General features: G+C 39.9%; 1 protein-coding gene across 2 annotated transcripts in view; it reads right to left on the bottom strand.

Annotated features, from left to right (window-relative positions):
- Positions 1-25,333, bottom strand: part of uvrag (UV radiation resistance associated gene) — an 85,482-nt gene extending 60,149 nt beyond the window's left edge. For both annotated transcript variants that reach the window (XM_084564788.1, XM_084564789.1), the window contains exons 1-8: positions 24,697-25,333; positions 21,125-21,242; positions 19,423-19,457; positions 18,087-18,248; positions 17,263-17,337; positions 17,058-17,143; positions 10,207-10,312; positions 6,286-6,412 (exon numbers count right to left, since the gene is read on the bottom strand). In XM_084564788.1, coding sequence (XP_084420914.1) covers positions 6,286-6,412; positions 10,207-10,312; positions 17,058-17,143; positions 17,263-17,337; positions 18,087-18,248; positions 19,423-19,457; positions 21,125-21,242; positions 24,697-24,801 — 814 coding nt within the window. In that variant the 5' untranslated portion in view covers positions 24,802-25,333. The remainder of the gene's footprint in view (positions 1-6,285; positions 6,413-10,206; positions 10,313-17,057; positions 17,144-17,262; positions 17,338-18,086; positions 18,249-19,422; positions 19,458-21,124; positions 21,243-24,696) is intronic.
- Positions 25,334-26,796: the final 1,463 nt, after the last annotated feature.

Below are 26,796 nucleotides of genomic sequence, written 5' to 3'. Positions count from 1 at the left end.
TACAGAGTTGCGCAAATAAATAAAATCAGACAGATAAGGGACAGTGATGATACAGCATGTGGAAGTTGTGTAACCGCAATATTGGCAAGCACACAATACCTCAGTGTAGCATAAAACCAAAGAGAGTAAAGTATAATTTAGAGCTGTAACAAAAAAATTCCGCGATCACACGCTGTAGCAGGCAAAAGACACATCGCTTGTGCTTCCACGTGATTTTAATAAAATAGATGTTTTAAATGTCGAGCGGGTCGTGTTTTGCTGCAGCGATTACGTATGAACTTCACAGGGCATAAATAAAAATGTAAATGTAAAAAGTACATAAAGCAGCAACTCAGAACAACTAAACCACATGTTTGATACATGTTTTTTCCCCTCCTGATTTTTTCCCGTCACTCCAGAATAAACACAGGAAAGTGTTTATTTTGTGTTCCAACTTTTGCATAGTGAACATCAATAACGAGGTTTCTCCCTCTTCCAACTTGTCAAGTTGGAAAGAAGTGAGCCAACTACACATCTCTGCTTGAGTCTAGCAGCTGGACGCTATACTACTCTGACACTCTCTACTATTGATACCTGATTTAGGCATATTATTATAGGACAAGAAATCACAAGTGCATTAAAAGCAACATTATAAATAAGGCAAATGAAATGTTCTGTTGACTATAATGCAATCTGTAATTTAGACATGGATATTTTTCAAGATTTTTAAATACTGCAGTCAAGATCTGTAAAAGAAGCCTAGTTTTACCATTTCTATAGCACTGACAGCCATACTGTGAAGGACTTGTTTGTGAAACTTAGGCTACACGTTTCAACACTAGCTCTAGTCTATCATGATGTAAATAGCACACATGCGCATTAAAATGCATGTAGAAGCAAACATAAGTGGAAACGAGCAGCACGTTTCAGTGTTCTCCACAACTTACCCCTGTTTTTCACCTGAGTTCATCTTTTTAAAGTAGACAAGGAAATTGTTCCCAATGCCTATGGCGTTTAAGAGCTATGAGGTAATCTAGTTGGAAATGCGATGCCCTCAGTCAAATGGGCATCTCGGACGAACGCGAGATGACCGCAATTAAGATTATCAAACCCCATGTGATCAGATGGAGCAAAGAATCTTCTTTTTTATCGCATATTTTCACTCACATCCCTGGCATCATAAGGGTATAAGGTGAGAGAGTACTACAGACAGAGTGAAGGAGAAAATAGAGGTACTCAGAAGTATCTCCATCAGATTAGCTACGAAGACAGATTATGGCAGACAGAGATCAGACAGACCATCCCTCTGTCGTGAGTGATGACACGAAAGCATATTTGAACATAGATGGGTGTGTATTTCTTTCATGTAATACCTGCCTCTGTCCTATCTGTCCTGCCTGTCTATCCATCTTCTCATCGTTTCATTCCTCTAACCTCTTCCAATTGGCACTGCCATACGGAAAGCGAGTCCACAGCAAAAGCCACAGCAGCACGGCTGCAGCATTGTGGATGTTTGCGTCTTAATACCCTACTACTGAATCTTCCAAATCAAACAGGAAATAAAAGCCACTGTAACATGTGGAGTGGCTTTGTAATGCTACAAGGATATCGAATTCGATGCTGAAAAATTATGATCCGAAAATAAATCTGTCATAGCTGATTTTGGTCCAATCTACTGTAAGCTTCCTCTGGCAGCAGACAGTGAACTTTCAGTCATTCAGAAGGAAATCCAGCTGCAAAATGAACCACCACTCTGCTGATGGGGATTTTGGGGTTCATTCAGAGTGTCCTGAGTGTCCTCTTTGTGATCTCTGTAAGAACCGAGTGTTCCTGCACCGGGTGAAGTCTAGACGAAGTAAGTCTACGTGAGCAGTCCCTCTTACAATGGCATTTCACATGAACGCACTGAGTGGATTTATCAAATAAAGGTAGTAGCACTGGTTGCTGGTTTAACCTTACAGGAAAATAGTAAACTTCTGCCATTTCCCCATCATGTCACAGTAAACAGCCTAATTTATTGACTGTGCAAATGAGGACATAACATGCAGTATGTCTTAAATGAAAAAACTCAGAGAGGGGTAGTTTCTTGTAAAAGTATCTGAGGCCCCATTGAGCTGCTCTTTATGAGAAAATCTACAATCCCTCTGAGAACTTTTAATTTGTTCCAAACTGCATTAATACAACCGGATCAAAGCTGTTGAGAAACTCTTAAGCCACATTTATTACACATAAGTAAAGCCCACACACAGAATCTTTAAACATGCATAGAATCTGATTCTCATTAAAAACCGCAAATGAGCATTGAGACGTCAATATCAAGTGACATTTAACCCATGCAGCATTCTCAGCAGCTGTGTAAATAAAGAATAGAAATAAATTAAAGGTTACTGTTTAACTGTGTGAAAGAAATACTGTAATATAATAGTCTGAGAAACACAAAAATGCATTATGGAGGGTCAGTAATTACGGACATGATAAGGAGACCATATTGAAAGATGCGTGTTAGAAATATAAAGGTGTAAACAGTAAAAGTTGGACTGTGACATATAGACAGACTTGGAAGACAACAAAAAAGACAGGAAAAATGTCGAAAGGAAGGTTTTTGAACCATTGTGCAATGTTGGAGTATAGTACCTGTCAAAATGGCAACCAGCTGGTGGACGTAAGAACGTAGAGCTCAGCTGCTGCTGAAGGAGCTCTAATGATAATAGTTTCAACATGAGACCTTTTCTCCGAGGTGACAAATACCTCCACAAACCCTACCTTCACAAAACCGTGTGCCTCCCACGCCAACCATTGACATTTATAGGTCGGGCGTCCTGGCTGTGTTGCCGAGAGTGAAAATAACTACCATTACTATGGTACAATAAATGCCGCTCACAGGCCTGATTTATTTCATCTGCTCAAGGTGGAAGGAGGGATATTAGACAGGAGGAAATTGTGACAAGAGTGTGACCCCACCAAAACCAAACTGCTTAATTTTCATGGGAGGGCGGAATTTTGTTTTCAATTCACAGCTGTGAAAATTATTATTATTATACTTTTTTTTTTTTTAAAAACCATGGTTATGCCCATATGTCCCTCGTTATGGCTCGCGTGGAAGACATTCACTGGATGTAGCGTGAGTACGTATGTTTGTAGAAGAGAAAAACAACAGCTTCTCTCATGTGTGCTCTCCTGCTATGATTTTTCTGCCCTTACAGTAAATCAACGGGCATTGAACAGCTAGTTGTTAACCTGTCATCAAGATAATACAGACTGCTGATGTTTTTCAGTGCTTATTATGCTAACACTGTCCTAGCCGGCAAGGAGGGAGTGCAGAGACATGAAGGAAGATATACACCCAACAGGCATCAGCAAGTTTGCAACTACATTCTAATAGTTACTTTAAAAAAATAAAAATAAAAATGCAGACGGCCCAACTTCCATCTCATCTTTATCTGGGAGCCCACAAGTTGAACGCACACACCTGCAGAACCTCCACGAGTGTTTGGGTTTCCTGAGCCACTTGTTTTGAGAGAGGTCTTTTGCTGGCAATAAAAGGCTGATAAGAGTTATTTGCTAATGGGCCCTATGATTGTGTGACAGACTTGAGGACCACACGGCCAGGTACAGATGAGGTCCTACAGAGCGTGATAAAGACTGGAGATTAACAGTCCATGTGGGACCCCACCGGGGAAATATTACATAGCAACGTAGTTACGCACGAAGTAAAACTGTCAATAAAACTTAACAAGCAACCTGCATGTAATAAGTACTGGAATGTGTAAAAATTAAAGCATTTGCTTCCCATTGAATCAGCACTGATGGATAAAACATCAGTATGATTCTTCGTGACTGAACAGGGCTATTGTTGCTTCTTCAAGTTCTTCAAGCCAATAAAGTCTCCCGAGGAAAATTTCTAAATGAAATTTTAGCTGAAATTGATCAAATCCTGTGTGTCTCCCACGTGAAAGATGAGATCAGATGAAACAAACACATTGTGGTGCCAATCTAAATATAATCATACACGAAATCAGCTGCTGTATGACGCCCTGTAAACACCTGTCTCCGAGAGTATCCTGTCTGTAATTAATGCAGGGTTTTTTTTCCTGATCTTGAAACAAATTAATGTGTGCAGACTGATTAGAAGAGTTAAACAACAGGCTGGACACGCAGCAGAGCTATGCAGCATATGGCTTTTAAGTGTTTGAGTGATGAGTCTGGGAAACACAACAAGACTTCAGCGTGGCCCTTTTCAGCTACGGCATTTCAATTTATCCTCAAATACCTTTTCCCTTTTTCACCAGCTGAAGGATTTTTTTTTCTTCTGTTTCTTAATAAGCACCTGTCCAGTCTGGGAAAAAGGCCATGAAAGAGCTGCAGAGTTGTAAAGCAGCGAGTCCTTTTGGCTGCAGACCGAGTGGTGACAGGTAAAGAAGCAGAGGATTAACGGCCATATTTTAGAATCGCAGCACAAAAGAAACGTCTCCCAGAACCCCTCTTAGTGTGCTCTTCTTATGTAAGTGTGAATGTGTGTGTATCTGCACATAAGCGTATACTTCATGCTAATCATTAACAATCCCCAAATCAGGTTGGTCGCTCGATGATGTGCCCTGCCCTTTGGTCAAGCAGTAAAGTGATCTTACAGATAGAGGGAATCTGGCCTGCTGTCAGAAACAACATCAGAGCTGATGACAGCAGATCAAGATATATCTAGTCCTAAAGCTTTTTTGGAGAGCTGCAGGGAACGAGTTCAATCTCCCACACTACAACTGTCAAAAATGAACTATTGATATTATCTTAGTATATTGATTTAGTAGCCATTTAGCAATTTGATTTCATTCAACAGTATTAAAGCACTTCTGCTACAGTGAAGCCCTCAACAGAGTTACTGTACGATACACTACTGTGGCTCACGATCTTTGTTTAACCTGGATTTTTTCCAGCTGAAGCACAAAATTGAATAGAGACAGAGAAAGGAATAGCTGAGATTTGATATGCTCCAAGTTTCCAAAATACACAGAAATTACAACATAAAATGTACAATATTCCAAAAGAAATTGGTAAAAATAATAATGTCCAACAATGCTTATGTGTTTGGGTTTTGGGTGTATATATTTCCCAGCCGAAGTTTCACCAAACCTTACTGAAATCCACCTCAACCGTCAGACATCAAAGTAGCTAGCTTCAGACTTCACAGGGTTAACTGTGTGACACCGCTGCAAAAACTCCTGCTGTAGTGGCTCGGAACAGGCTGAGTTAACCACAGGAATGGCTCTATATAGTGTACATTACATGTGTACGTGTGTTTGTGTTTAGTGACTCCGATCCGACTGGAAGAGTGAAAGAGATTTCCTATATGTGACAACACTCACAACAATAAAGCGTTGACTCAACATGGCATTGACATGTAAAATGATATGCCAAATGATATGTTTCGTAAATTTAAGACAAATTTCCAACATACAATTGAAATACCCCAACTCTTTATAGTGTGTGTACAAAAATCCATGAGATTGGAATGAGCCAGACTTTAACGTGCTTCTTCCATCATTGTTGACACTTTTACAAGAAAAACAAGGTGACATTACAGAATGCATTCATTTCCGGGTGAGGTAGTGAACTTGATCAAACAACAGAGAGATGCAAATTAACAAAGGAGCCTTGTTGAGTTTTTCAGTTAAAAGGAATTCATTGCATCATACTAAATTAAAATGTAAAACATTCTGATTAGGTGTGCAATGTAGACAAAACAGTCAATGTTTGTCATGAGCACATTTACATTTTATTCTCTATACTATTAGTAGTAGCTGCATTTGTGGATAATCCGAGGGAGGACTGGAGATTTAGTCGGAATTGGCTGCACGTGTTTTTACCATTGTATTAAGTCTTATTACACAACCAGGATTCTAGTCATGCCGCGCCACTGGAGACATCTAAATTGGTTGCAGAGGGACTGTCTGAACATCCCGTGTGTTTATTATGTACCACTAAATTCCCAGTGGCTTTCATTTTGGTCCACGTTATCTCTAGCAACTGAGCAACTCTAGAGTGGGAAAACGCTAATTAAGTGGAAGGAATATACCTATTAATGTGTGCTTTGTTGTTGGATCAGTTGTTTACTGCAAAATGTAGAAAAGCATGCATCCATTGTATATATTATTCAATAGGATAGCTGACACTTTATAATACATTGGTTCCCTAACTCCAACCCTGCCCCAATCCCATGGGTCTAAAACATTCAAATCTGATTTGTAAATGGAGGTGTACTATTATTACTATTAGCCCAGGTGTACCCATTGTCCGTGCACCTCATCAGTTTACCTTTTTTCTGCAGCTGTGCCCGCTCCTTCTGCCGCAGGTCTATCTCCCTGCCAAGCGCCTTCCTCTGTCGCAGCAGCTCACTTCGCAGCACAGCTATACGCAGCTGCATGCACTCACGCTCTTTCTTCTGCTCACAGAAAACAGCAGAGATGGAAAACATAAGGAAAAAACAGAATGGAGATGAGAGAAAATATTTAGCAAGTGGTCACAGCAATTCCGAGTGTTTATTACTCTTTGTAAAAGCTCCAGAATTCCCACTAGTTCCCTCAAGGACCAGCCATGGTTTTGCGGGCTGATCCCACGTCACATTGATTTAATACACATCCACTGAGCCAATGCTTGCAGTTAATAATCCAGAATCCCCTGTCAACAACTAATGACACGACAGACAGATAATGGTTTGGCTATTCAAAACATTTCACGAAGGCCTGAGATGTGTGTTACTGGTAAAAATGTTTAGTAATGAGCACAAGTCATGGGAAAGGCTGTCTGCAAGTGCTGCTCTGATAAAATGGGAACAGATGAGGTTGGGTATCAAACCCAGGCTGGATTGTGACAGCTTCATATTTATATTGACCATTTGGATTGTATCTTTAATTTAGTCACGAATTCCATACCCTATATAATTTACAGCAATAATGCAATTACAAATCATATTCATATTATGCTATTATTCTTGCATAAATTTAATTCCACTTCCATTTGTTACACACTGTAGATAATATTTCCTACCATTTCCTTTGTTATAATAGCTCTGTATCCCAATAACCCCTACACAGATGTTTTTTTGTTTTATTTTGGCTGATCAGACCTTTTCATGATTGGGTTAGCACAGACTGACAGATCCTTCAAGCGGTTTTGTCAGTCATGGACCACTTACACCATTAAACAATGGAAGTTCATCGCCAAGGCAACAACATTCACAAGAGAGGGCAAACAATGACACAGCAAGCAGAGTAACTCACTGTAGCTAGGTAATGGGTTAGCCAACCATGGTTACAAGCTGCTGCTGTTACAAGGTTAGCTAACATGCAGAAGGGATACGTTTCCCATTGCTTCTGGTTGACCAGAATAGTAGCTTTGGGGTCACTTTAGACTTTTTTTTTTAATCCACATTTATTGGGGAAAAGGAATGGACCACAATGGACAGCCTGTGAGAGATAAGGAATTTGACATAAAGTTTGTTAAATTTCTTGGAATAGCTGACTTCTTTAGTGTGTAAACACTACACGTTAAACACTTTAAAGACGACACTCTAAACACATTAAAATCTAGAGCACGTGCAAAGTGGTATTTTTGCTATCATATTGTCTTATTAATGTGATATAATACTTCCCATAATATAAAATGAAGCTACATCTAGAACACTTTTACCTGAGCTTTGCCTAAAGACTGGAAGCAGGGGAAGCAGCTGTCCCCAACTTCAACCTGTGCAGACATCTAGCCAGGCAGGTGTCAACACAAGGTGTTTTTAAACTGATGTAGACGTTGACATTATCAGTGCTATCTCAGTAAAGAATGTGTTTTAAGTGATAGCAGAGGAAGTATGGCAATATGTATGGCAGAAAATTACGGGGCGGGTGAAGTATGTTGATTCTGTGTATAGCTGGATGAATGTTAGTATATTTGAATGCAGTGACTCTGCGAGCAAGGACTAAAGGTGCTCAGTCATTTTTAACCAAATCAAAAGCAAACCAAACCGCAGTCTCCTAAAGGTGAGTGTCCCCACAATTCCTGCCTGGCGTCTCCCTCACTACATGCTGCCTGACCAACAGCAGCATCAGGTGATCAGTCAACATCTTGCTTTCTCTATGGGGTGTCCCTTCATCGGGCTTCGTGTTTCTATGTAGCAGATAGGGAGCCTGAAGAGGAATAACCATCTAATGAGGAACAGGACAAGGAATTCATGGATAGATGGATGTGATATAGAGTATAGTAAGAAAGAGCGAGATTGGTGATTAACAGAACCATACAATAAAAGTGATAAGCTGGGATGAACAGATAGGGAAACTTCAAAACATGCAAAGACAGATTTAAGAGGCCATCTTTAAGGACTGAGTGGATGATGACAAATGTACATGTAATTTGAGCTGGAGGATAAGAACATGAAGTAGAAATGGAGAACGAGCTAGATAATGAAGATCTGGGAGGGAGGGAGCAAGGGAGGGAGCCGGCAGGACAACATTCAAACTTGTTATTCATCCTCTTGTTTGCATACAGGGACTGTGGCATCTCAGACACACATACACTGAGATAGAGATCGCGGCCTGGATCAGAGGAAACAAAGATAGGCCTCTTCTGGAAGGTTTCTGCTGAGGGCTTCGAGGAGAAAACAGAGAGGGGTATCAGTCGCAGCGAGACAACTGATAGAGCCTCCATCTCGCCAATGTGTCGCACCCTGATGCTTGCATGTTAACCACTACTGGCACTGGCACGAACTGTGAACCTCCTACACTTTCACTGTGCCGCATAGTTGACAAGTGGTTCACAGCCATGTGAGTGTGTGTGAGAGAGACTTTTACCCACCACCAGGGTCTGTCTGCCTTCTACTGAACATCAAACAGCAGTGGGTCAGCTGAGTAAATAAGCAGCAGGCGTTGTGGGAGCATGTTATAACCCAGCAGATTAATGGCAGAGTGTGGGTGAGAGGGTGAAAGGGCCATGCGCTGGGGTTGGTGGCCTCCACTCTGTCCCCCTTTGATCCATGCTCACCATGACGTGAACAGAAGGATAGTACAGAGCTCTCCGAAGAGGGAAACCTTTAGAAGAGCCACACAATGCTCCACTCACTCGGAGTTGTAGGGCCTTTACAGAAAGGTAGAGGATTATGTGATTTATTAGCTGATTTGAGCTCTGAAAAAGGGTTTTAAAGAATGTTTCGCTGAGGGGGAAATATCAGAGACAAGTTTTTGAAAGGGATCCTTTGTGGCAAAAAGAAAGGAGCCTCAACTTTTGAGGGGGGCAGGGGGCCAGTGGCTATAGTGGAACTGCTTCAATAGGTAGGATGAAGGTCTCAGGAAGGAAACAAAAAATGAAGCATAACAAAAGTTGATGGACGTCATGATGGAAAGCAGCAGTTGTAACAGCTGTAGAGGCTCTTAAAACCTTTAACTATGGTATCTGTGCAACAGCCCTCTGAAAGATATGAAACTTTGAGCGATTATGAAAACAGAATTTCACCATAGACGGTACAATATGTGAAAACCTTTTTCTAAAGGCAAGTCCAACTGGAGGGTAAAAACACCAAAGCGTCAGCACCTCTGGGCTTTTATGACAGCAGAAGAAAAGGGATGCTTTTGAAGTTTACAACAAACACAATGTCAATCCTGGGATCAGCGCTCCGTTTTCACAGCTGTGTGGCTGCCAATTCCAAAAATGTTAAATATGCTTTCCTGCTTTTGCTGCGGATCGTAGTCGAGGATATGACAGAAAGTGGAAACACAAACACAGGATTTTTTGTCAAATCACTGCAGCAGGTTGGATATTGCTCTTTCTCTACTTTTTGGTTGAGCCATCAAAACAAACAGATTCAATAGCTGCCAAAAGGGTTTAATGACATCCCGTACTCACAGTGTTAGATCTATATCTGGGCTTTAGGATGATACAAGCTGTGAAATCCCCATAAGTCTTAATCACAATACAGTCTCTTATGATTATTATTAGTGGAGAAGCCAGTTAGCCTGTTATCGCTGATCCCAGCAATTACTGCTCTATGGTATTAATTACTGTTATTTCAAAAACACTACATCATAAATTATCATAATGAAGTTCCTAAAACATAAAATGTACTTCATCCCCCCATTTTCACACTATACCATGCACAGCAGCTGATGAAATAACAATGGCAACTGCTGCTGAACAGAAGCAAATAAGCCGTCTAACGCTGTTGCTGATAAGTTGTTGGAGAGTGACCGTACTCACCCGCTCTGTGCAGGTCGCTGTCGTCCTTAGTTTTTCCTCAATCTCCTTCCCAATCTTCTGAACCGTTACTTGGGTCTGTTTGATGGCTCTCTGGGCAGTGTGAAGCCTGCAGATGGAGAAGAACACAATGACACCATCCACAACATTGTAACCACACACGGGACCGCAAGAACAACTCGGTGGTGAAACGTTGTTTCCAAGAGAACATTAAATTGATTGACTGAATAAATATGAGCGTCAGATACAGGCTCACAAGCAATTCATTCTATTTAGCTTGGATGTTTACAGTAAGTGTGCAGGGCACATTGAGAATTATAATTGTCCCCATGTGAGAAGGAGACATTTTGCAGTGATTAACTTGGGTTTAACTTAATTTTTCAACCTCGGCTGCTGCAAAATGTAATGACGAGGTTTGACATCAAATACAGGACTAATACAAAATTGAGAACATTCCCAATGGTAAGTCTACAGTTTAGAAAATCAAGTTGCAAAATGCCATAAATATGACAGCAAAAGTCATTATTTATTTATTGTTCAATAATCTAAACACAATAAGGCATGAGCTCAAACACTGTCCAACAGGACCAAACCCATCAGTCCAAGAGCCCTCAAAAGGCCTTCTAATTAATTGAAACCAGAGAGATGGAGCTCTACTTCCAAATTCCATGTCACTGTCATCACTGAAATAGAGAACAGCAACGTCAGCACACAAATGACAAGAAAGCTTATTATCTAGACCATCAATCAAAGGGGCAGTTAACTTCCAACAATGTTTTCTGCAAGTCCTAAACCCATAGGAAGATGGACCAAAAAAACAACATAGCACAACCCATCCCATTGAGATACACATGGTGGGAATAAGTTAGACAACACAGACAAGGCAACAGGCAATTAGCAATCAAACTGTCAACACTGGCGTTGGATCATGCACTTCTTGAGGATGTCTCCTGCAATCCGTGGCTATTAATAAACACAGCAGTAATGGTCACTTTTCTTCATGCTGTGTGCAGACTGGCTCAGCATTGCCCTCCTAAAAATTCCTCTCTCCCAGTGACAAATTTTCCTATTTCCAGACAACATCAACCAAACAGTAATAGTGTTCACAAGGCTAAATTTAAGAACGCAGCATGAAAATTTTAAACGCAGCTGCTGTTTACTCACTTTAATTCTTTTTATGGTCTGAATCACCAGTTTGTTATACAACTGCACCAACTGCAGGTGGAGTCCATAAGAAACAAGGAGAAATTGGAGCCGGTGATTATAGCTGACAGAATAAGAGGATTGTTGCTTGAGTCAAAGGAGTTTTTCTTTAGGTATGTTCTTTGCTTTGAGTCTTCAAGAAATTGCCTCTTGAGTGGGTTTAGGGTAAAAGACTCTCTTTAACAGGCTTGCAGCTTGGTGGAGTCATTTTACAAATCCTAGGGGGCTTTTCTAGTTATGAAACTCAGAGTCACCTCTGGATATTATTGCCTTTATCCGGCAACCAACCCAGAAAAAATAGTTTCTATGACGATGTAAACAGAAGTTAGAAGACAAGCGCAACAGGAAAATCATTTCATGTTTTCTACCCACGCTTTTTCAATGTTTCTGAGGTGACGGTGATAAGAGTTAGAGATAGACCTTTGGAACATCAGAGCAGATCTGTTTTGACAGCTTCATCTGTTTAGGTGATTGCGATTGGAGAATCTGATATGGCCTTTTCCCCCAGGTGAGAATGGTTATCTTCTCTCCTTTTCACGCATGTCTGCCCCCTTATCATCTCCTGAGCCTTGGCCTAACGCCTGCCCATCACCACGACCTATAGACGAGCAGGCACGACTCTCACCGTATACCCAGCACTGAATTCACTGGGCAACTGACCAGGGGACGCTAAAACACACCAGACTCCACGACTTCTTCCTCCCCATTGAATGAAAGGTACCCTATAACTCAGATTCACAGGAAGTTATGGCTGAGGCTGTGCACTCAACCCTTCTTCCTGATAAAAATCAGACAAACAATAACATTTGCTCCGTCAACATAGCAGTAGATTCTGCAGGGGTGTCAGATGAAACTTGTGCTTTTGAAACTTCAAGATTTTCTGATAAAATGAAGACATCTTGTTGAAATGCTGGAATAGGGGCCTTTAGGTATAGTAAAATTAGAGACTGGTAAGTACTTTTCAAATAATAAGGTAAAGAAAAGTAGTAAAGTAGTACAATCAAGTATATGGAGGAAAAAAAAAAAAAAAAAAGGATGACCTTTAAGTCTTTGTTTTTTAACCCAGCAGTGGTCTGGCAGCCTTTCTAACCCACATCTCTTGTTTTTTGTTCATTTACTTCCACTGATTATCTCGAAATAAATATTTTCCCTGGTTTATGTGCTGTGATGAGGCCCAACATCCGTAATTTTGCAATCAGGGCTGAGAAGGAATCAGCAAATACAGATGTGTGATCTGTCTTAGAGCGATAAGCAAGAGAAAATGATCTAAAAACCTGGGAGCATACTGTTCTTCTGATAGGAAAATGATGGGGGAAACACACACATTATAAGGCCTTGTGTTGCTCCATTTCTTCAAATTGTAGGTCTAAATGGTAGAGTTTAGAATGAGATTTCAATTCACATCATTAAGCTGCGGCAGAGATGCATGAATCTTTTTATCTCTTGTATATATAATTGTCTGCCTAAGTAATATTTAGACTGAACTAAAAACCACTTTGTGTACAACTAAGCAGAGGATAAACGGTGGCTACAGGTAGAATATATATTTACGGATATGATTAATTCAGCTCACATGTAACTGTCCGCTTAAAGCAGCGCTCTAAATGTATTTAACATGATTTGACCTAACCAGTCTCCACCTGTTTATCTCATGCAAGTCTGCCCAAAGCATTTGTCAAACAATCCTGGGTCAAAGGAAACAACTCCTCAGACTAATGACTGTACTGAATTCATTTCCAGCAACCATTTTTCAAACAGCACTGGGTGAACAGGGCAGTCAATTAACCAATTCAAAACAAGGTCTGAAACATTCTGTGGCAGCAAATTAAGAATAATAACCCATTACAATCTGATGCCAGGGACAAAACAGACAACACAGCAGCAGAGACTTAGGACAAACACTTCCAAATTCTGTCTGTATCTCATAGCAAAAGAATGTCAACACATTTAAACCACTTGCTATTCACATCACTTCTCCATTGTCTCCGTCTACATGGGATGGAAGATAACATTACTTGAGTGAAGCCTCTTTGGCGAGCCTGCATATTCACAACTACTCCTCGAGGCTGAGGTTTTTGTGGGGGATCTGCTGAGTTGCTATAAGCCATGAAAACTACAACAGAGATGCAGGGAGCCAAGATCTAGAGAAAAGATATGTTTTGGTCTTGAAAGGGTCAAAAGGGGGTCACGCACTTAGATGATTATAGATAATTACTGATGTTTGGATTCCCACAAGTAGCCATGAGTAAAAGGTCTTTGCCATTGTCTTACACCAAATATACAGATTTCTTTAGCCATGGCTACTGAAACTGCCTGGTGTAAAGACAAATTTAAAAAAAAAAAATCAAAGACCTTTAGTAAAATCCTGCATGCTTTGGTTAAAGAGGCCAGGTAACTCAAAGAGAAGCTAGAGGTTCAATTTTACAAGTGAGAGAAATTAACCCTACATTAACAAGTTGAGATAACAAAAGACAACAGTGCTAGGCATGTGCCAAAGAGACAATAAAACTGGAGACAGTGAGAGAAAAATAAGAGAAAACAACTTAAGTTGTTAGTGAGAGTGAAATAAAGACAAGCTGGAAGAAATTAAGCTAAAAAACCACACCATGTCTTAAAGCATGTATAGAATTACTTTCTGCAGAAGTCCACTCCAGAGGTGTGAAATGAAAGCCTGAGCATAAACATTCATATCTGTATTATGGCTGTAGTCTAGTTGCGGCTGGTTGTGACACCAGGGTCAGCGATAGACTCAGATCCAGCTGTCTGCTTAATGCAGGACCACAGGAGCATCCTGCGGCTGAGAGCTGTGGCGGCAGCCTCCAGCCAGCAGGCGAGGAGACCTCAGGGGCTGCCTGCAGGAAAACATTATCACCTCAACAGCTCTGGGGGAATAAGAAAGTCCCAATAGACTTCACCATTACTGCACTCTGCTTCTGTTGACACATACTGTACATACATGGCGTACTCCACAAAGGAACATACACAAGCAAATCACGAGGCACAGGCAACATATGGCTCTGATCACATGAGAAGAAAGGAACCATTTCCCTTTAGGCTCCAGGAGTTTGGGACAAATTTAATCGGCAATGTCACTGTGTTGAACTGTGAAAATACTTTTGCCCCAAGAATGATGTTTGCTATGTGTCACGTGGCCCACTGTTTTAACATCCAGCATTCACACTGGTTGTTATGTCACTTTAAAACTATTCGGTGAATACATCTTTGATTTCAGAGAATTGTGTCAAAGAGCTCAGTTCTTCCACATGTGATTCATTACGCCATAAGAGATTACCTTTAACAATAATAACCTCAAACAATGAGCCCTTCCGTCACTCTCGCTGTCTCTCCTTTTCATTGAATATCCAATATATATTAAAGTCCAGTCACATCTTACTTCCTCAAGCCTTCCACTGTTAGGGCAGAGGAGCATACTTGGGAGGTCGAGTAACATCTGAACCTATATTAAGTCTGTCTAAGAGAGGGGGGGGGGGGAAAACGCTTTGCTGAACAGCTGGATCATCTTTGTCACTGTCTTCTTGGCTTTTTTTCTGCCTAGACAGGGGCCCAGTTCTGTGTAGGATGAGGCTTGCCCTCTATCTCAGCCTCTCTGAAAGAGACAAGAGTCTGCTGATTGATGACCTGTAAGCTCCCTCTTCATCTCTCCATCGGAGACGTGTTGTGTTTGCAAGCCCACATCACCATGTTCCTCACACAAACGCAGGGCGTTGACAACTGGACCCCGGCGGAAAAAGAAGGTTGTGAATCTGCTGACAAATTACCGTCATTAATCAAGATCAGTGCGTTAGCACTGAAGCAGATCTCATCCTTTTCCATTAAAGCACTTCCCTGAGAAAGACTCCATGCACTGGGCCAAGGAAGAGTGGGAGAAAGTTGGATGAGATTGTCTGACACTTTGAGTGTCCCCATCACATTCTTGGAGAACCACAAGAGATTTACTCGAAGAATTAGATGACCAGACTAATTCTTAAATTGCACCTTAAAATGTCTGTACTTGCACGTTAAGCTGCTCACCTGTGCCTTAAATTGCCCCCCGGGGACAAATAAAGTTTTCTGAATCTGAATCTGAATTAAATGTGAGTACTATTCTTCCCCCCACCATGAAAAAGTAAACGCATGGTGTACCAGTGCAATGTACTGCATGTAATGTTATAATAATAATCAAAGGCAATGGTCCACCTGAATGCTTCAGAAAGTTAATGCACTTTGAAGAGCTCTGTATATATGGTTATGTACCATGGGGGGTTGAGGGATAATCCCTGCTGGAGCGTATAATATCTGATGAATCATTCTACAGTACATAATCGTGAACAAGGCTTAGAAAATATTCAGACAAGGGTGAAGAGCTGCATGCAGGGCATGTGAGGAAAAATGTAATCAGTGTAAGTGTTCTAAAATCCCAATGGGAGAGGATACAAAGAAGAGGATGTGGAGAAAGGCTGGAATAATAGAAAAAGCAAGAGCAGGGGTCATAAAAGTTATGATCCACTGGGCTTTTTCTCCAGTGAGTTGTTCAGGAGGCAATGGTCCCCTCTCATATAAACATAAACCATGACCACTTCTAGATGAGGGAACACTGTTAAAATTCAGCTGGCTTTGGCACAACTACTTTTTCTTGACACTGCAAAGGCCTGTGGCGCATTTATGGTCCCTTATTTAATTCTTATAGAAGGAAAATGTTAGTGAAGGCCTTCATAATGCTCCAAATGACAGGATCCTTATCTTATTTTGGAAGTGTCTAACTTGAACCTTGCAGATACACATTTATTTAGTCAAAACTGGGTATAATTATGCTGTTGGGTGATGATCGGGCTTGAAGGTTTCCTTTGGGGAAGCCCTGGAGACTTCTAAAAGTAGTGTTTACGTTCTACCACATTTAAATCTAAATGTAGAACGAGCCTGTGTTTGTCAACAGATGCCAGCACTCCTTTATGTCTCCTTTAAGTTTTTAATTACTGTACTAAGGTTCCCTTCTAATAAGCTATTTACTTAGCATGTCTCTGTCTCCTACTTGTGGTACAAAGTTGTATTGCAGCCATTTTTCACAGTCAATATACAACTTTCATTTTGCTCGCCCAATGCTAAATCGTATTTAATGATAAGGTCCTTTCATGGGAATAGACTGTTTAAATGGCTATACATTTAACCTGCTATGTTCATGGACATACAGGGCAGGATTTGTGAGCTTATATTAAGTTGGTGACAAGCAGAGCTCTTAAATGTTGGCTTTCCTATGGCACCATCTGCTGGACAACAAAAGACACATACGCAAGACAGGCATAGACGTAATAATAGGAAATAAATGGGGTTTCAGTATAGCTCAAGGACACTTCAGCATGAGGCATGTCTTGGGGGTCGAACTGCTAACCCGCCCTACCTACTGAGATACAGCAGATACACCCCTGGTCTAATAACATGAGTCATGAACAAAAATAAATACCCTTTCTTTTTTTAACCAAACAAACAAACAAACAAAAAAAGATGTGGTTTGAAATATATTGCAAGAACAATTTGTACATAATTGAAATCCACTGCATGACAGAAAAACCCAGTTTGAAGGGTGCATTTCAATGATGCAAAAAAAGGTCAATAGGACAATATGATGTAATACTGGTGAACAGCACAAAACTTACCTGAGCAAAGAGAAAACACTGTAAGAGTTCCTCACTGAACTCTGGTCGACCTGAAGCTGGCTGTTCTTCTTCCGCTCCGACTGATCCTGAAACAGCCACATGTCAGTGTTTCAGTGCAGAAGCCAAATGGCATTGAAATAAAGCTAATGACATTAGGACTGGGTTCTCCCTTTCGTTGGTTTGGAAAAGAGGCAAAATGCTGTACCTTATGATCAAAGTCGGCTGCATAGTAGCCGTCATTTAGTCCAAATATGATCTCATTCGGATTTCTGGATCGAATCTGTGGACAAAGCGAGGCAGAGGCTGATTGTGGGGGCAGATGCAGGGAGAACAAAGGACAGCAGCATCTGGATGTGCATGAGACTGTGTTATCTGTTTACGAGCTTTCAATTCAGTCTTGTTGTGAAAGAATGGCAATAACACAGAGTTCCTCTTGAGTACTTTCAGATGGCAAGTTTGTTACGTTTCAAGTGCAAACTAAAGCCTCAAGTGACTTGGTACACTGTGACCTTTAAAAAACACAAAATGCTCACCTGAAAATGTTTAAACATTGAAGCACATCTTCAGTCCTCACAACACAAAAACGCCATACGAGCACAAGTTTTGAGGTTTAACATTAACCAGTGCAATATATGCTTACTAAAATCATTACTGTGGTGAGAAGTATTGCAATTTCTTGCCTTTTGATTACGGTCAACAAGCAATATACTGAGTGATGCATGAGTAAATTGTTATTTTAACTGCATTTAAGAGTACAAAGCTACATGTAGAGGTGAAAAATGTGCACCTCATGCCTGGAATGTAGTTTTTCAAACAGTAAAACATTTAATTGATACAAAGTATGGCATAAACACTGTGTGCAAATAAAAAATAATGCCAGATTTGCAGTTTCCCGTGTTAACAAAAGCCTGGTCTTCACAGAGAATAGAGAGATATTCTTAAATTCTCTACAGTCCTCTCAAAAGAATAGTATATATTACAATGAAATGTCATCGTTACTATTATCAGTTCTTGTGTGTGGTTGCTGACCTGCTGTCCTGTGTATCTGAGGCCGTCAAGATTGACCTTCCATTCAATGAGGAGCTGGTACTGTTCCTCCTGTCCTCCCCAGATCCTCACCACAAAGCAAGACACTGAGGTGTCCAGAAGGTCGGGGAGCATGCCAAAGTCCAGGCTTCGCCAAGTTGGATTCTGGACACACACACACACACACACACGTAAGGATTAGCAGCCAGTCAGTCAGTGAGCATAGTATATTAACACCTGACACAACAGCTGACCACCGTTCAACCTGGTTTATCCGACTGAGCGGTAATCAAGCATTCATAACAGCTCAATGAGTCGAAATTCTACGAGGATGTGAGTGTAGGGTAGAGATTATTAATAACATAATAACAGCAAAAATGTGTGGAATGCCTTTTTAAATTCCCAATATGATCCTTATCCACTACAAAGTAACTGAATCATCCTGTTGTACATTAACCTTACAGTCTGATCCCTACTTCTGTTTATAGTCTCTCCCTGAACGACCACAATGACAACATGACTAGTGGTTCTGCAACAGAACACTGAAGTCACTTATATCATTCAATTACGTATCACTTCCCTCCATGAAATAGTAAAAAACTAGTTGTTCTCTGGGGCACGGAGGAGAGAGAGAAAACAAAAGTAGAGTCCGCGGTAGTGTTTGGGGGGAGGGGTGTGGAAAACAAAGCAAGTGAGAGTCAGTAGCGGAAGCAGAAGTGCAGAGGAGTTACAATGAAAACAGGAAGACCAACAGGAAATGTTTCCCTCGACGGACGATGACAGGGAGGAGACGGAATACTCGAAAACGAATGTCAGCAAGGATGTTATATTCAACAGGAACAAGTTAGACTAGGAGCTGACAGGAGTCATGACTCCAGCAATGCATTATAAAGTCTGTCCGTCGAGAGCACTGAAAAGTATGCCTGGAAACCAGCTTAGGTCAGCTCATTACTCGGCCGCAAGTGCCCAGTAATGGCTTGCTACCAATAGTTGCTGCTATGGCTTTGTGCGAAGCGCCGCATCTGCGACAGAAACGCAAGTGGAAACTGCCAAAAACTGACGAGAGAGAAAGTTGCGCAAAGGAAGCACATGTCGTTTCTAATTCACGTTGATGGAAGCTTGATATTTTATACAACACAGCACGTTTCACAGCACATCTCTGTAAAGCTACTGTTTCACAACCAGTTTAAATAAGGTTCGGGTGAAAAAGTTCAGAAGTGGCTAAATGTGTGACAGGCAAATAGGAAGCAGGTATATATGTCAGTCTTGGCATAATTGAAGGTAATGACAAAATATTGAGCCTATCCCAGGAGGCAGAGTGTTTGAAGTTTATACTCACCAGTGAGTCTCGTATGACTTCACTCTTGTAAAAATCTGAAAAGACATAAAAAAAATAAATAAAATTAAGTAGATTAAAAGAAGGCAGGAAACTCATGCACAATGACAGTTCATGTGAGCTCAAGTCAAATTTAATTTGGACAATTAGACCTGCAGGACAGAAATAAATGTTTACTAGATTAAACTCCTGAAGATACTCTACACACTGTGGACAGAGCAATACATTTCTGAGCACTTTCTGAATCAAAGCTGGGGAATGCGTCTCTATAAAAAAGCACCTCAATGGCCTTTCTTCAAAATATATTCCCACAGTGCTTGAACAGTTAGTCAATGAGTCAGTGTCTACTCCAATCTATCCACAGGGATACAAACAAATCTTTATTTGTTTTATCTGCCTTCATTTCACTATTTTATTTCTGAAACAACTGTAATAATACAATGTCATACCTTCTATGGGGGTATTACTATTGGGACAATGACTACTTGGCTTAAGATACCAGATTTTCTAAACCATCACAAACCACTGCTCTGTGTGGTCACAGAAATATAACGTGCATTGGTGTTGTAACAGTGGTGGAATTTATAACCCTGATTCAGTACCTAATGAATACTGATATAAAAATAACGCATTTAAAACGTTTTTAATCACAGTTTGTACTCCAAACAACGCGGAACATTTGTCAGTGCACGATTTACTGATATACTTCATTTAAAAAAAATACTACCCGATGGAAGCCTTGATAAAAGTGTGGTTTTGTGCAAATTGAAAGAATTTGCATACCTATGAATCACTTCAACCCTACAGTACCATCTACAGTAAATGTAAAGCATGTTGCAGCGAGCACAGAAACCACCAAGTATTTAAAATAGCACTTTAACTTTAGGTCTGTTCAGTTTTGAGCCAGGGATATTTTCTATTTCTTTTTCTACTGTTTTGAATTGAAATGCAATGAAATGCAGGCATTAAAGGAGCTTGAGTTTACAATATTCAATCTTCAAATATTCAAAATCTATTTAAATTAAAAAAAATGTTGCTTTTCGGGGCAAATATTGTTATGTGATTAAAATGTGATTAATCGAGATCTAATTATTTAGATTACTATTAGTTTTTTTTATATTTTTTTATTATTCAAATCGAGTCCCACCCCAAATTTTACATTCATGAAAACTTCTTAAGGTTGTGCACTTGCTGAGGTTGTGAATAAGAGGAGACAGGGCTATTTGGGCAACACGGTGTGCATGCCAACTCGCTGTCAGAAAATAGACATAGTGAGAAAATACAGCTGGTGTCAGTATATCAATGCGGTGGAAAAAGAGTACTGAAACCAATTCAATTATTTAGAACCCACATGTACTGAATGTGCATTGTGCACTTCACCACAGCACGGCAAGTTTTGCTTAGCCGCACAGAGAGACAGCGGTAGCACAGGTTAGCTGGCTGTTAACAAGGAACTTGCCTCAGAGAAATAATGCCAATGCTACATGCTAGTGATCTGACAGAAGTTGTATTGGTGCTGATTTGAACTGTCATTCTTAGAACTGTAATGTCATTATTAAGTACCCATATCAGTGTTCTGTATCCACAAGGTCTGACAAAAAGTGGTATTCTGCATCCCTTATTAAAACATCCTCATGTAAAACTGCTCAAAAACCATTGACAGGGTCTCAGGTGTGTGTGGAAGGAGCGTTACAGTAACACTGACCTCTAGAAATGCCGTCTCCTATACAGAGGTGAAGGGTGAAGTAAGTATCCAGCAGTGGGGAACCATTCTTGTTGACGATGTTTCTGGCTGCGATGCTCCGGAGATGACGCAGGCGTCTCTGTTAGGCAGAGATTGAGAGAAAGAGTGGATACACTGGCAACATATTACAGACATCAGAGCTGTTGTATTCACGTTCATTTGGCTAATGTAATAGTCATTGGCAAATGCAATCTTAGCAGGTCTGAAGACGCAGAAGCCAAGATCAATTAAGTATCAAATTCTCTATCCTTTAAACTGTGTTAAGTGTCAATAGTAGCGGTTATTTATCATGCATAGAGGCAAGAGCAGCAGAAAGATATTAAAATAATACAGGCATGACATGTTCATGGTAGAATTAAGTAGCAAGCTAACCAGACAAGCAAGACCAGTCATGACAGTCACATGAGAAATAACTTCATTTTTTTAGCCCTACAATGATTTATCACAAAGTCTACAAATCACAGTAAGCGCCAAACAAAAGAAAGGCATCATTGTAAACCATGTGCTTGTCACAAAGCTTATAGGCATAAAGAAAAGTACATGCTTTAAAATATGCAATGTTTGAGACCTGTAGAGATCAAATATCTTACTAAAAAGGTAGTTTACATATGCATGTGCGAGGGGATAAAACACAAGAGACAAAGGCGTGCCACTTGGCAATGCCTGCTTCAGGCAAGCACGTCACGACAACACAGATTCTCTCTTAACTGGTCAGTCCGGCCTCTCTCCCGCAGCCATACAAAGACTAAATCTAAGTCATGGGATTCCCTATAAGATTAAGGGCCTCGGAAACAAAAAAACTGATTGTTCTGCATAGTACTCTTAACCCCCTCCTTAAGAAATGTCAGTGCACATTTCTGAATGGGCTAAAGCAGACCACAGGCAGAGAAAATGGCTGTGAAAATCAAAGGCATGGTCACTACAAACCATGTTATAAAACCCTCATATAAGATGGTGGTATGCGATTAGAGTGATTAGCTAGTCACAAGCCTTGTGCTGAACATCTGTAATACATGACCAAAGACGTTCATTTTCTTTAGAAACTGGATGGACTAAATCAAAGCCAGTGCTACATTTCACAGGTAACTGAAGACCGGACATGAAACTACAGTTTTTTAGGCACACCAAATAAAAACGAATGCATGCTTAATACACACCTTTACTAAATCATACCTCCGAGATCACCATGTTATGATGTTATCACCATGCATAACTTAAATTCCACAGAAAACAGGCCATCACGATTATGTCTGGAACTACTTTAAACTCTAGGTTGTAGCTTTTATGATAAACTGCATCTTACCATTGCCATACTGTTTATGTCTGCCTTAGAGAAGTGTGTAGTCATTAATTTATTCAATAAGGGCATTCTTTGTGTGCACTTTATTTCATTAAACAATATGAACGAGTAATCCTCTCACTAAGACGACCATATTTTCTCTTATACAACTATACAAACTGCTGTTATCACTGTAGTTACACACACAAGTACAGCTGTTTTATATATTGAATTTCAAAGCCAAAATCTGAATATATCAGCTTTATACTGGAGTTAAAGAAGGCACATTTAAATGTGGAAAGATGGTTCTACATATATTTTAGAGAATGTATCTCTTGTTTTTATCCACTACAATTCCCATCAGTATACTTGTGAAATTTACTTATTATGGGCTTAGTTCCCAAATCACCAAAATGTACATACAACGAATAAGACTGTGAGCAACAACTGCCTTTTTAAGGTGCATTCAATATGGGCATAAAAAAACAATTCCTGGCTGATTGGATTGCTTGCTACATGTTCTTCTCAAACTCTCATTCCCACCTTTCCTGTTTCTATAAAATAAAAGCACACTGTCCTAAAAGCACATGTGTCTAATCAACAATTTGACATGCATTTCTCACAGTCTCTGGTCTATTATAATATCCATGTGTCACAAGTAAATAATGTTAGAGGGTGCTTAAAAAGTAAACAATATACAGTAAAAGCCAAAGATTAAAATGCAAAGGTAAAGTGTCTGTAAAATTACAGAAAGACTTAAAGCATTTTATTGCTACCAACAGAAATTGTATACAGTAATGTAATGTAATGCAAACGCTTTCTTTTATGTGTTTGAGGTCTCTGTCTCTGAGATTTCTAATATCTTTTAAATGTAAATTTTCGGTGCTTTGGGGGACCCTAAACAATAGCCAGATCGCTTCCATTGTATTTGAGCCGGTGAAAAAGATACAGAGGCAGATAACCTGAAATCTCAACAAACACAACTGAAGTTATTTACGGATCCAGACATCACAAGATAAGCATTAAATCACCTTTTTTGTCACATATTTATCTCATCACAGAAATATAATGCCTAGTCTAATTTACCGTGAAAATAATGGACTGTTTAACTGTTCTGATGATGAAGAAGTTTAGATTACAGAGTATATTATCAAAATGACCATACAATACAATCATTCAAATAACCTGGGGAAAACATTAAATGTTAAAGTCCCAGTCCCAAAGTAATTTTCCATGGTACAACCATCGATATCTACACTGTACGTCAAACTAAGCAGAAAAGATCAATTAGAAAACCCAAAGCTGAACGTCATGCTGCGTCAGTGGCACATATTATGAATCCCAATCATATGAAATGCTAAAAAACACGCCAATTTGATAAAATTGTAGATAAAATAGGCTGAAGTGGTTTGATGCAACAAGTCCAAGAAAAGCCTGCTGCATACAAATGTTTCACAGGATGCTGTGTGATGATCAGACGTTGGCTCTTAATTCTACGCAAAATTCCTATAACTTATCCCAAAAAAAGATATATTAAACAAGGCAAACAGAATATGATGCAATGACATGGACGATGAGTCTGTGAAAGAAGTAGTGGGTCTGTTTTCTATCCTGATGTTGGGTAAACTTAATGAGAAAACTATCAACTTTATGTACAGTATGCTATTTCCAAATGAATGAATGAAAGAATGAATGAATGAATGGATGAATGCTGTATTTGAGATTCCCTAAATCCCCATCTTAAGAGAGCACTGAATAAATCAATTAATGTGTCAAATAACGACAAAACAACTGTTTGAGACAGTTTAACGTCAACATAACGATATACTACTGTATGCTAACGGTTCCTCCTACTGAGCTGTCACTTGCGTGAAGACATTACGCCAAGTTAAGTTACAATTAGCAAAAGCATGCTAACTTTACACATAATTAAATATGTCGTGTGGTATACATATAAGCTAAGCACAGCAAAAAATACTGAATAGGTCGGGCTTAAAATTACCCTTCATCTGCCAAACGTGTTGTTGCAAGGCTGGAGTGTCAGTCCCGTTTCATTTATTTCCAGTAAGCCAGCTAACTGCACGCTAGCAGCTGCTAGCTAACTAGCTAGCTAGCCTGACAGGCCTGCCGTGTATCTACAGGCAGCAGTTGTAACTGACGTTGTTAACTAGCACATAACACAGTGAGGCGGCCCAGTCCAAGTTTTCCTGAGTTCAGCTGAATGCAGTTATAGGCTCAGAGGGTTTTCATTTACCTGCTGGGACGTGAGCTCTACATGTAAGGCTCGAGAGGATGAAGCTCCAGAGTTGGTGACAGAGACCGCGGGTATAGCAAGAACCCGACCGGTGATGGAGTTCATCCTCCTGTCGGCATCTAGTGGGTCCCCCTCATTCAACAAAACATCCCATCCTCGGAGCACATGCTACTCGGTCAAAAGTTTACAAAGCTCTGGACAACCAACAGAGGCATGCAGACAAGACGGTTTGTTTTGGGTAAAGCGCTACAACAGCTGTCAGCTAACCAACGGGACGTAAACAAAGTACAGGCTATTTTGCTACATTTGGTTCGGAAATCCGTCTCCGGTTGGGAGGTGCGACTCCTCGGGTGATGATTGGTTCAAACCAACGTCCATCAAGTGAAGGCGGGGCCTGCTGCTGAAATCCCGAGATACTATTGGTTGTATCATCTGTCTATCTTCTGGGATGGTTGAAATCTGTCAAAGCTGCAAAATATGAGGAAGTAGCACAGTACAGCGTGACATGCAGGTGACAGTTGAACGGCGACATGCAGGCCGTTTTCGCTGGTAACCTCAGTAAGAGCTAAAACAAAAAGTGACCAAAAAAATAAATCAAATTTGTTTCGCAGCGCCTGCCAACATTATTTTATCGATACTGAAGTAATCAAACAGAAAAAGAAAAGGGAAACTCTCCTGGACCCCAGAAATGGAAAAAAAAGTATTCTACAAACACTCTTCACTTATCATAAATAGAAGTAACAATGAGACAGTAACAAATAAAACTTATGCATTTAAAATTATGCTTAAAATAAAAGCAGAAAAATACACAACAGAAGTATAATCAACACATGTACCTGCAAGTTGCCATCCACCTATGGTTATATACGTTCGGCTGTATTACAATAGTGGCCTCTAAGGAGCATTGTTATGTAGTAGGTGATTATGTGCTTTAGGAGTAGCTAATAGTATTATTTTATAAAAGCAGAAAATCTGATATCTGCTTGAAAATTATACATTGCGTATGTTAAGAAAATGCATTTTTTAATAATAATATTTTTTCTGTCTGCTAATTGAATCACTTAATAATTTTTTATAGATGTATGGTAAATGCCCAACTTTTACCAACTGAGCTTGTGTTTCTGTGTTATATGAATCTGCAGTGTAACGCAACAAGACATAGTGAAATATTAAGTTGTAAAAACTTAATATTGTCTGATTTACTCAGCCACTTCAGTATAAAGGCTGAGTAAATCAATGGCCTCCACATCTGATCAGTAGACGTGCAAATAATTTGTGTTAGATTTGTTTCTCAAACTGACTGCAGAATATCAAGTAACCACTAGGGGGAAGCATCAGCCACACACTAGCGATCTGATAGCACCATGGATTCCTTAAGGGCAATGGACTTTGAGTGCTCTCTGCTTTTTGTCTCTCCCTGCCTAATTTGTGGACATGTTTGTTTATTTAAAGTCCCATATCAATACCGGTCAGTTTTCAGGGGGAAAGCAGCTAGTGTAATGTGCAGTTTTCAACTACTTGTATTTTACTTGAGTGTTTAAATTCTATAGTATACCACTTTTTATTTCTACTCCACTTTATTTTGGTGGAACATATTGTACATTTTACTCCACAACTATACATTTACAGATACAGTTACTGTTTTCTGTACTATGCAGCATTACTAGTACTAAAATATGATGCACTGCTGTACATTAAAATTTGAACTTAGTTACAATATGAAAACACCATTTTGTGTCAGTTATTTAACATCTGAATACATTAAATGTTTATTTCTTTGAGAATAGATTTTATTTAGATTTTAAAGCTGAACAGTTCAATTTTAAAAGCAGTAACAGCAAATAACTTCTCCATTAATGTAACAATGATTACCTACCTGTCCGTAGGTGGGATATATTAAGCAGCAAGTAAGAATTTTGTTCTCGAGTTGATTTGGTAGAAACAGGAAAAACTGGCAAGTGGAAGGATTGGAGCAACTTTGACAAGGATGAAATTGCGATGGCTAGAAGACTGGGTCAGAACATCTCCAGAACTGCAAATTTTGTGGGGTGTTCCCAGTCTGCAGTGGGTAATACCTATGAAAAGTAGACCAAGGAGTAA

The sequence above is a fragment of the Chelon labrosus genome, assembly GCF_963514085.1.
Source record: "Chelon labrosus genome assembly, chromosome: 17".
Classification (NCBI taxonomy): domain Eukaryota; kingdom Metazoa; phylum Chordata; class Actinopteri; order Mugiliformes; family Mugilidae; genus Chelon; species Chelon labrosus.
Note: the sequence above shows the minus strand (reverse complement) of the source record. Positions and strands in the feature narration are given on the sequence as shown.